At 42.1% G+C, this 12,633-nt stretch overlaps 1 protein-coding gene across 1 annotated transcript; it reads left to right on the forward strand.

Moving 5' to 3' along the window:
* Positions 1 to 10,775: 10,775 nt before the first annotated feature.
* Positions 10,776 to 11,225, forward strand: LOC306751922 (transmembrane protein 100-like; the record flags this gene model as incomplete). The annotated part of the gene is made up of 1 exon (XM_079235584.1): positions 10,776 to 11,225. The coding sequence occupies one exon, from the start codon at positions 10,776 to 10,778 to the stop codon at positions 11,223 to 11,225; it is 450 nt and encodes a 149-aa protein (XP_079091710.1).
* Positions 11,226 to 12,633: the final 1,408 nt, after the last annotated feature.

Below are 12,633 nucleotides of genomic sequence, written 5' to 3' on the forward strand. Positions count from 1 at the left end.
AGAGAGAGCCCACGGAGCTTAAAGCCCTTCCATTGGTTAATTCTCCCTTACAACACCTCTACCTATAATCTAGTTGTTCATTGGTCCCGCAGCTTCAGGGGCGGAGCTATTCTTCTTCTTCTGGAAAGGGTAGATCCTGTACTTCAAAAATTAAATGTTCAGCTCCGCCGCCTCAGGCGAACAAGGGAACTACAATTCCTTAAAGAGACAGTAAAGGGCTTTGTGGAGTCTGTTGTACCGGTAGCTCCTTTGAGAAACACATGCAACAGCTACATTAATAGCAATGCTATTATTTGTTGAGCTAAAACGTCAACAGCTACGCTTGCATATCGTTTGCATAGATAGACCGCCAAGAGGATGAAGAGACTTGTGAAGACAGCACACATAACAGGAAGGACAAAAGCCAGCGTCACTGAAGCGCATGCACACTTTTTATCTCATAATTTCGACTTTATTATCAGAATGTTTCACAGGATACTTTTTGCCTTGGCTCCAATTAAATGAAGGTGAAGGGATTTATTTATTTATTTTGTTGGTGCTGAAACCATCCACCACTTGATACAGGACTTTAAATGTATACTTTTTTTCACATCAGATTTTTTCATGTAATAGTTAAGTTTTATGTTCTGTAAACTTGTTTCAAAGCGTTCTCCACATGGCAGAAATTAAATTATAGCGCAGACAATTATTATTATTATTTATTTGCCAATTTATTTCTTGTTTTCCTAGAGATAGTCAGAATAAAAGCATCACTTGTCAATATGTTTACAAGGATTCAATCGTTTTCTTGTCTGTGAAAGGTGTCACTCGTAGTGATGAAGCTATAGGGAATTATCTCCCCTTATTCCCCCGCAGCTGTACGGAGCATGTTCAGCTCGTGGTTTTGGTTTGGCCAGCAGCGTTACCGCTTTGGATCAGTCTCACCGCCAGTGGCGGCCGGCCAATAGAGGGCCATGAGGCCTAGCCCCACCCACCTTGAGCCACCAAAAGAAATATATATATATATATATATATATATATATATATATATATATATATATATATATATATATATATATATATATATATAAATAATATTATTAATTATAAAAATTACAATAATATTAATAAATTATACAAATTGTCAATATTTGTGTTTTTGAGCTATGGAATATACCCAGTAATATTTGTAAAATAGGATATCTGCACCAAATATATGCTTTTCCTGCTTGTCCTCTCTGCTCATGCACCTCTCAGCTGCCCCCATGCACATCTCCGCTGCGCCGTGCACGTGCAGGGTCCAGGTCCATTTGGCCCAAGAAAGACGGGTCTAATAAGCAGTTTAGCCAATCACTGATTAAAGATATAAATGAGTAACATACCATTTATAACATAATATAAACAATATGATATAATATAAACATAATATAAACGATAACATAATTATCGTTTTTGTGCCCTTATACACAGCTCTTCTGTTGGTTTTGGGAATTTAGCAATATATTTGAAATCAAGTGCAGTACCACTTGTCTGTATGCTACATGATTTAAATATATTGAGTTGAAAAATATTTCCATTTAAATACCAATCACATGTATGTATTTATAAAACCGGCAAGAACATGAGCGTCAGTGTCCTCATAGTCTCTAGACACAACTGCAAGTCGTGAGAAATACATGTTATAATAATTTGCGTGCACTGAACCTTTGAGACAAAAAATAACTTTATTTGTAATCTGGTTACTTTAAAGTAAACAATATTAAGAAAGTAGTTCCTTAATAAATGACTCCAGCCACACCATCGGGGAACCATAATTGAGAAGGCGTAGGAGACGACTGCATGAAGGGAGAAAGACAGGAAGGGCAAAGTGGAGAGGTGACAACCTCATAGTATGTCAAGGTGTAGGTGAGCGGCAACACAAGTGAAACAGGCCATGATTTGGCACTGGTCGCTGCCAGATGGGCCTGACAGCATGTACTTCAAGGCAATAGTCAACCTGCCAAGAGCCATCTCAGCAGCAGCAGCAGCAATGTCCGTTTGTTAGAATTTTTTTATGGCCATTAGCTACTGCAAGAACGGCAGCTACTCCTCCTGGGGTCTGCCTAATGTGTAATTTACATGACTCCAATGGAAAAACAGAAAATAAACAAATGCTGAGACGAAATAACTTGATAATTCTAAACCTGTTTAGTATAATAGAAAGTTGCACATCCTTACATCCCCTCTTTGAGCTACAGCATCCTTTAATTTTACAAATTAATCAGGTTGAATAGCTCCCTCCATCAATATAACATCTTGAGGACGACTGGGACAACTGGAGGGGGAGGGTCAATGTTTTTTGTTTGTTTCTGCTAGCGTGCCACGGGGCAGTTATGAAACGTAATCATGAAACATTTGATTCAGAAACGTTGGTTGCATGGCAGTCACCTGTGAGCTGATGCACTATCCTGCCTCTTGTCTTCCTTAATAATCTGAAAGTGATTAATTCGGCAAATCGTAATTATAGTGAAGATCAGATTTCCTTCCTGGAAGGCCCCACATCATGCAGGAGCGCCACCACAGTGATGCCTGATTCGGTTGTTTGCACAGACCGTATAAGGCTTGTTCCCAATGGAACAGACAGGAGAGAAAGCTGCTGGTTTGGGCGTGACCAAATCAAAATCATATACATACTCACGGTGTACACATATGCCTCTGGCACGCCATAATCTTCTCCTAATGCTCTTTATTAAAGACGTAATTTGGCAGCCTCAGGAAACTATAGACTAAAGGATCGGTCAATAATAAAAAATTATGTTAAATACTGCCCTTCCCTCTTTCTAATTACTCATTTCATATGAAGGCTGATTTCAGGTGAGCATGGCTATAGAGATTAAGCGGTAATGTCACTACGATCACAGCATTATTCCACTCAAATTGAAAGAAGAAAGAAAGTATCCTCTATTAATCCTCTTGGGGAAATTATTCTCTGTATTTAACCCATCCTTAGTATTTAAGGAGCAGCGTGCACGGGGAGCAACTGGGGGTTCAGTGTCTTGCTCAAGCACACTTCGGCATGCAAACTATGGGGAGACCAGGGATCGAACCGCTTGAACCGGTAACAAATTACTGTAAAAATACAAGAATTTCTCAACAGTAATTTAATGTTCTTCGTAAATGCAGTTGAATACAGTTAAATACAGCAAAAGTTGACGCCTTGTAAGAAACAAAAATTAACTGCGCACTACTGTCAAATATTGCAGTATACTACAGTATTTTTTCTTTTTCAATTGACTAAGTTCGCCCATTATTCTTCCAAATCACATTGCATCAAGTCTCTACTCCTTACATAGTCAACATCAGGATGGAAGAATAATAAGAAGAGGAAATTTGAGAAGACGATTTTCAACGGACTCTGACCGAAGTGGACCGAGCACCACCTGCTGCTCCACCCGGCCTACAAACATCGCAGCGGACCCCGTAGTCCATGCTACCCCTGTGGTTTTCCTGAACAAGATAACATAGAATATCAAAGTCAGCATTATCGTGTTCAGTCATTTTGTGTTGAATTAACATTGTATTGTATTGATTTGTTGCTAATAATGTGACTTGTTGTTAACCGCATGTGACAAGCATGCATGCTAACTCTTTCAGCTAACTTTAGCTAGCATACCTTAACTTTACTCTCTGGAGTCACAACATTTGATTTCGTAATCAAATGTTCTATCGAACCGCGTCATCGCCGTGTAGAGATATTTCATTTTCAAAGTCATCAAAGTAAGTGAAGTTAGCTAACGTGTGCATGGCAGTGGCGGGCCGTGGATTTTCTACTTATATTTTATATGTATATATTATTATTATATAATATGTATATACATATATGTATGTATATGGTTTCTCTGTTATTACATTTTTAGGTGCTTCATTGGTCTAAACCCGTAAAGGGGGACAAAGGCCATCATGGGGAAGCTGGTCCAGAAAAAGGCAGCAGCTGTGAATCCCCATGTGGACGCCCTTATAAAAAAACCTTTGAGTGTGGCTTCATGTGGTCCACAGCACATCTCCATATAGGAGGAAGGAGAGAGTCTTTTTTCCTTTCAAGGTGACACGTTTCAAAATGGTGTTCATTTCAGTTCTATCTATTTAATAAATGCAATTTTGGATGGTGTTTTTATTATTTGTATTTTGCAAAAATGTGATCACTGTACAATTGTCAGTTATTGAATGTGTTTGACACTGCATTGGCTTTAATAAAAGTGTATTATTGTAAGTCCATCTCTTGTCTGAGTCATTTCTATGCTAGCAATTTTCAGGGTTTTTATTTAAATCATTAGCTTCTAGCAGTGTCATAGTGTAAATATACATTATACAGTAATACATTGTATGGTAATTAACTGTTTATAGAAACACTTAACAGTATATTGCCTTTTCTATATGTAACCCAGGTTAATAGAACCTTAAACAAATAAAAGGTTAAACAATAACTCTCAGAATTGTGGTTTACACTGTTGGTTTTACTTGTTTAATTTGTGTATTGTTCCTTTAAGAAATACAGCACCCAACGTTACTGCAGCGACGCTTGCTGGCGTGGGTGAGAGAGAGGGACAATACAGCGGGAGCACGGTAGATCGCGAGAGATGAGCGAAAGAGAGGTCGCAAACGAGTAAAGAAACAAGCAAATGAGTTCAGAAATACATTGAAGAGTGTAAACTTTAATGTTCCGTACGTGGACGATTTTATCTTCCTGTTGCTGTTGCTGAAAGAGGTTCAATTGAGTTTTGAATCAGGATTTGGTGAGTTAAAACTGTACTTTTCAAATTAGTATGCTATTTCCCTGTGTCTCTTAAGTTGAATGTGGAGTCAAAATGTCCCGTAGCTAAACTAAGACGGTGGGAATAAGTTAATATCGTGTAGTTTGTGCATTTGTCTGTGTGTAAAGTGAACTGAGAAGTTCCATGCAGCTGGCATGTTCAAGGTTAGCCTGGTTAGCATGGTTCAGTGAACAGCGCCGCCATTTTGTGTGGTTCAGATGGTTACTCTGTATTTTGGGTGCTAGTTCTATTCAAGCACTTCAGTCTGTGATTGAATATGTAAGATTACAATATTTGTATGTGTATGGCACTGTTGTACAACAGGCCAGGTTTTTATAGTGAGATGACCGCCTGGTGTTTATACACCGGAAGCCGGAAAAAGAAGATGGCGAGCCACCCATAGAAGAGAAATTGAGTTGGACAGCATTGCTTCTGCCGTGAGTCGTGGTAGGACTGGGACTTTCAATATTTTGCTGCAACACTCAGTGGAATTAATTTGGAGAGCAAAATACTTTGCAAAAGGACTATTTACTTGTGAAATTGCATTAATGATCATATGCTGTATGTCATTGTGTGAGAGTTTTGGATTTTGTTTCTATATTAAGTTGTTTGTTATTTTTCCATTGATTTTGTGCCAAACCGGCAATGCAAATGGGATTGTTTTACTGTAAAGTCTGAACTTAATTTACTAGTTAAGTAAATTAATGAGAAGTTAGGACTAAACGGTTAAATAGGTCAAAATATGATAGAATGAGAACTTAGAACTGAGTCAACTAAAAGAGACAAGATAAACTAAATAACCACTTAAAGGAATTAAAGTAGGATTATTTATCTTGATCTCAAATAGGTTTAAATCAAACCAAAGTGAGATAAAACAGAGACATATTTATTTTCTGAGATTTTGGTATTTATTTTGGATGTTTTCAAGGGATTTAATTGCACAATTCCACTGTCTTTATCTGTGAGGTAACGTGATATGGTGCAGATGTGTATGCGTTTATTTTCTACATTAATTAATCAATCAGCCGTTCAAACTTAACTCCTTGCTCTGTGGTCTGTTACTTCTGATTTTAACTAGTTTTAAATTGCTCCTCCGAACCTAGTATCTGGTCCTAGCTTTCTGCAAATACAGTAAAGTGTTACATATACAGCACAGATAATTTTTGCAGTATTAAGCAGTTGTTGTAATTTATAGTATGTATACTGTAGAATTACAGTTGAATGTTGGAAGCTGTAGCTGCCAGTTTAGTGTAATTTAACGGGAAATTTGTTACAGTGATATATGTAACTCCTGTGATTCATTTTCTGCATTTCTTCATCTGCACAAATACTTAGAAATATAAATACTGTGCATTGCTACTGTCAACCATGCATTCATTAGCTGACACATACACACTCATGCCCAAACACCAAATTACTGAGTTATTCTCTTTGTTCATTTCACCTCCGGATGAACAATCAACAGCTCCACTGACCCACATGGAATCTGCGTTTGTCTCGATGTGTGTACGCTGCGTGGTTTCATGCGTGTTTGTGTGGGGGTGTGAAGGTGGGTATGTGTTTTTGGGCATGCCTATCTCCGGCACAAAGCTTCTCATTGTTGCAGAGCGTGAATGTGTGACGGCAGCACTGCACAGCGGGCAGTGGCGTGTACTATCTTTCTATAGCCCTCCTCCTCGTCCTCATCATCATCCCCTCCCCCCTTCCACGTGTGTTGAAGCACTCACACTATCCCTTATTGAAGGCTGCTAACTGCTATAAGAATGACCTTCTTCCACAAATGAAGACACCCACAAAACCATCTGCAGCACCAAATTAGCCATTTAAGCTACGTTAAGGTATTGGCACAATAATGTCTGCCAGTTCTGTGCCAAGTGATCGGGTTATCTCAGCCTTTGCTTTACTAAGGAAAGGCTCCTCCGTAGGACAGAATGTAAACAAATGTTGTCTGGGAAAGGACGTTAGGGCATTTCAGGACATTTACGAAGAGTTGAATGAACCAGAAACATGCAACAGACAAGGTCCTTTTAAACGTGGTTGGCATTTTTGTAGCTTCTCTGCAGATGCTTTATGGAGGCTGCTTACCTCAGCATCAGGCCAGATGGGACGTCTTCAACTAACGAGTGACAACAAAAAGGCGTCAAACTTACTCCTTATAGCCAGTAAAAAAATGTGTTACTGACATACGAATGGCAACGATTACATCAGTGTCATCTTTGAAAGACATTTTAACCAAACTTATTCAAGATGCACATGTTCAAAACAAACGTCAACAATCAGATGACGACCACGTTATACTAAAAAAAGTTCTAAGCCCAACAAGATCTACAGCTGAAGTGCAAACACAATATCAAAAGATGAACAGCCCAGGGTACAGTAATAACACTGGAGGCCACTAATGCTTTAATTAGCACAACCGAACACAGAACACTGAATAGAATGTCAGAGCTTTTAAAGGACCTGCAGGTTGTGACGTACGCGACAACAAGCAAAGCTAAGATAGAGAGCATGTTGTCTTACCTTCAGATGAACTTGGATGCTTTTAATCCAACAGCAGGGCACACTGCCAAGGGCCCAGCCCAATGTCATTCACTGTGTTGGTTCCACATTAATATGAGATAAGCTAATCTGTCATCGTCATGGCGAGTGCACAGCGACTAATTTACGGTGCTCAATGTGTGTTCAGCTTCACTAGATAGCACGCTGACCCCTGAACTCACCACCGGCACAACCTAAGACTCTGGTCATTTGATTGCAAGTGTAGAGTTGATACAAGGATAATCATATCCATCACGGACGTCTCTTGTTGTGACCTTTTTTTATATGTGTTGGAAAAGCACAGGTGGAGCTAGCGACTACCTTATAAGGTAGTTAGGGGACCTTAGGTGTTCTACAGCTCATATGACCTTGATATGGACACTATTGTCCTTGATCTCTAACGAATTCGTAACTCCTTGCCTTTTAAATAAAAACAAATTATGATTTTACTTATTTTCTGCATAAATATGATCAAGAGTCTGAGCAAAAAATGACTCCTCGATTGCTCCCCGAGTTTTTTTAACTGTATTGTTCGGTGCCTTCCCATCATCCCCCAGAGTAATACTTTATATCTTTAGAAAGATTTAGACCTAAAGCATTTAAATCAACAATAAACACAAGCATTGACATGTTTTGAAGCATTTTCAGTCAAAAAAACGTGTTTTTCGGTTCAGAAATAGAAAAATGACCTACGCCCCATGAGGTACATGTATTGTAAGTGCGAGACTCCAATACTGATCAGACAATGCTCTTACTGTTACTGTTAGAATCAGTCAGAAGGGTCTGGAATGAGACGTTTCCTAACCAGGTGAATGAAAAACAAAATGTCACAAATAGTCATGAATATACAATTACTGAATTTTCATCTATAGTGAAAATTCTAAGTGGTACACCTGAGCAGCCTGGTATAGAAAACACACTGTTAATGCAGCAAAGAAATTCCCAAAACGTATACAGGAATTGAAATCCCAGTATATAATGTATTGAGTATATAATGCTATAAGCAACTGTGAATACTGTTCGCTTGTAGCCGCTGGCTCAGCTGTTGCCAAAGGAAGCTAAAGCCTAGTTTATGGTTCTCCGTCACGTCGACGGCGTAGTGACGCCGTCGTTGAGCATTCGAAGTTCTGCGTCGAGGGACCGCGTTGCTCTGAAATTAACCGCCAGGGGGGTGTGGCTGTGTGGCTGTGTGGTTTCAGGGGTTATAGCCAAATTCCGGTCACAGTAAACAATGGCGACCAAGTTGGAGCGGCTGCATTGAAGTTGGAGCTCATCAATATTGAAGAGCAAATGCTTACATTGCAAATGTTGAAGCGCAGGCGACAGAGAAGACGTTTGCGGAGGTGGTCTGTACGACCACTAAACCGGTCGAGGCTGGGAAAAAGCAACTGCTGGAATTTACGTTCTGAGCGGACCAATCACAGTGCTTGCGGTCCGCGTCAACGTGACGCGTAGTTAGGATTTTTTGGAGGTGCGCGTCAGGCTACGGCGTAGGGGTCTGCTTCGACGTTGGTTCGCCGTCGACCTGACGGAGAACCATAAATGGGCTTTAATGTCAAATTTAGCACCTTCTTGCTTGGAAAAGGATGTGTACCGCACATGTAGCCTCCAAACATGAAAGCTGACTGCAAAACAAAAAAAATGCTTTAAAGTATTTTTTTTCTTCTACCAGATCGTTCCAAAAGGCTAAGAAAGAATGATTAGTTGATTAGGACCGGACTCCTTAAATAAAGGGAAAGTGAGTGCAACACCAGTTTCAACCTGCAAAGTTCCAACGCCTCTTGTTGCAGACTGGCATGGCACACTGGGATAAGTCCATGGGACTTAACCACAATTAATGCTGTTAATTACAAACAATAACGCATAGGCTTTGGCAACTTCCAAGTACAAACGATGCCTATTGTGTACTACTTACATTATTTAACTCAAAGAAAAATGTCATCATTCATGGGGCCGCATAATAAACCACCTGTGCCTAGATTATGATTCTGCCTGAATACTAGCTGATCTTACCCTTTTGCTATTTTCACTGGGCTTTAGTAATAGAAAACTGGGGCTCTGGGGCTCCACCATTTAAGGTTTAACTCAACCAATGTGATTACTGTTACTGTCAGAGCAGCTGTGCCTGAGAGATATCAGCCAAAATCAGACGTGGGATATTTGCTGCAGATGTTGTGGATTGGAAGTTTTCCTTGCCTTAAGACAATCATGGAGAATATAGATGTACACGCACGTGATGCTCTGATGGCTCTGTTTCTGGTGATACGAGCTGTCCCCGGGGAGGCGTGGCGATGGCTCATGTGTCTCACTGTCATTGGCTGAGAGGAGAAAGGGGAGCGTGACCAACAAAGAGGGGACATATATGGGGTAAATGTGACGAGGACGGTGACCGTGACAAGGTTGGTTGTCACGTCTTTGTGCAGGGCGGGCAGAGGGGACACGGATGACGCACATGATGAGGGGCAACAGGGAGAGCCATGCTTTGGCCATGTAAAAAAAAAAAACTAATTACAATTCGGCTGCTTCTAAAAAAAATCTTAGCTAATTTCATGCTTCTCTATGGGAATAAAGCATTTACTAACCACCCATCAGGCTAGAGATGAGCCTGGTTTTCACCTTGAGAAGGTGACATTTTCGAGATACAAGGATTCCACCTGGCAGTACTTATATTGCGTCATCTCCCTGAAGTGAAAATCTTGCACAGCCTTGCAAAGTGCAACATATATGAGCAGGGGACATGAACAAGTCAATGCTGAAAGCATGTGTGTGATCAAAACTGCAATGGTTGTGGCAATGTCACACTGCATCTTTTTCTGCTTCCTGCCAGCATCATTTTAATTCGGCAGCCTCCAGCAGACCTCGAGACAAGGCAACTCAAATTCCTTGTCTCACTAAATAATGAATTAATATTCCTGAAAGAGACTGCTGAACAGTTAAGCTCACCCCTTTGCCCCCTCCCTAAAAAAAGAAAAACGCTCCGCCGAGGGAGCCAATCAGAGCCTCGCACACCGGCTGCCACTTCCCATAAGCCCCTCCTCTTCCCCTCTGTGATTATATAGTCTGTGGACATCAGCAGGCACACACACCGCTGCTGCTGCCACAAGCAGCTCTGGGAGACGGGAAGATGCACTAAAAACATTCGCTCACGAATAGACACTTAAAATATAGGTGAGTGCATCCTCATTATCTTTCACCGCTTTATTTTTTTCATGCTATTTTTGATCTCATCCACTACTCTCTGTTTTTTAGATCTTCTATCTATATCTCTCCTACTGCAGGCACATGCTGGTAAGTACTGAGAGCAACAACAACAACAGCGGCAACCTGGCATTGACGGCCCCAGCAGCTGCCTTAGAAAACCCCCCGTAGCATCATAAGCGTCAGCTGCGACCACCGGACGCAGGCCGGGAGGAGCGTCGCCAACGGGCAGCTTTTCTCACATCGTTACCCAAGGACAGCAGCTCCGGGATGGGCTGCTCCTCAGGCCGCCAGACCCCGGACCTGGACTGCGGTGACAGCAGCGAGGCCAACACCTTGCCCCAGGACTCCGAGAATCAGAACCAGGGTTTGAATGGCTGCGGAGGAGGAGGGCATGGAAGTGTCGGAAGAGACCTGGCCAAACCTCCGGAGTCCCTCCTCACGCTGGAGAGACTTGCCCAGGCTACAGGCGGGACAGAAAAGTCCTGGTACCGCTGCGTGTTCCCGTTCGGCGTGATATCACTGGTAATCGGCATGGCGGGCACCGGGGTGACGTTCACTTTTAACACGCTGCTCCAGACCAAAGTGGTGTCGGTGGCACTGCTGTGTGCCGGCATCGTGATGCTGCTCGTGGCAGCCGTTTGCTGGAGGGCCCACCGACTGAGGAAGAGGAAAAAGAAGGAAGCTGGATTCTTTGCCGCCGACCAGGCCACGTTGTGATGGTGGCCGCACTCCCAAGTCAGCTTCTTGTTCGTCGGCATTGGAATGAGAAAGGCGACTGAATAAGAAGGATTTGATGTCGGGACATCCATGCTTGTCTTCTATGCACAAGGACAGAGCAACAAAGAGGGTCGACAATTTGAATCATACTTTAAACAATTGTTGAGACCGTGTCGACTCAGACAAGAAGACATATGTGTATCCAGGAAAAAGACCGGTTTAGCATCGTCATCCTAAGCTAAGCAGATACACAGGGTTACGGTGTGCGTCACTCTCCAAACTCCCCACTGTCTTTTTGTTGTCTTTCTTCATCGTGGATTTAATTGAGGGTTCGGTGGATCACATAGCCCAGAGCATACTTTCGATCACTGCTCCAAGACTGCCGTCATATGTCAGGGACATGTGTGACGGATAGGCACATTGGGATCAGCTTATTTACCACTTTGTGGTCCTCTATTGGCAGCCTGAGAGCAGATGGGCTTGACAGGAACATCTCCATACGTTAGAAGTTGTCAGAGGAACAGTCTTTTGTTTTGTGCGTGCCAGTTCAACTAGTTGTTAGGTGCACATTCGGCTCTTATCCTCACACATCCCCACAGTGAATCACTCTACATGTGCACTCTCTTTTTCTGCGTGCGGTCCAATTTTGTGTTATCAGGCACGAAAGGTCAACACTACTTTCCTCCTGCCACCGCCGCTTTGTGGTCACGATCCAGCTGTGCCGGATCAATAGAAAGCGCCACTCTGAGAAGCATTAAGCTCCGGTGGTAATGGCCAGAGTTTTCAGTTCCCCAGCACATGAAATTGCCCCCCACCGCACACTTGGGACCTGTCACAGACGACTTGTACATTGGGAGAGGAAATCCCATTACTGACGCGCTTCGGCGAACACACACCAACCAAGACAAAGCGTGCGACAGCCTGATTACTGGGATCCTCGCCTCCTGCCGAGCCAAACAGAAAGCAACAGCGCTGGACATTGAGGGAATGGAAATCTTTTCTTTTCTTTTCTTCTTCTTTTCAGCCTCCACTCTCCCGCTCTCCAAGGAATGGATTAACACTGTTGTTTGGAGCGGTGACTGGATCTGGGTTAGCTGTGTGGTGGAGTGATACTGTAGCTATTGTGAAAATCTTATTGCCTTTCGTCCTTGAACACCACACAACACTCTAAAGTTGAACTAGCGATTCTTTTAGAAATTGTTTCTTAAAGGGAAGAGCAAATCTTCGTGGACTCAAAATGTAGCAGTGTGTTACCCACAGTAACTCTGATAGTGTCTGGGCTTTTGCAGCAGGTGACGCGGTGTCGAGGAAGCATTCTCGTCGGCTGTAGCGATGTTATTGTATCTGATTGGTGATATAGATTTCTATCTCTTTGATAAAATGTTGAATTGGCTTCACAAGTTTTGTT

The sequence above is a fragment of the Taurulus bubalis genome (genome assembly GCF_910589615.1).
Source record: "Taurulus bubalis genome assembly, chromosome: 2".
Taxonomy (NCBI): Eukaryota; Metazoa; Chordata; class Actinopteri; order Perciformes; family Cottidae; genus Taurulus; species Taurulus bubalis.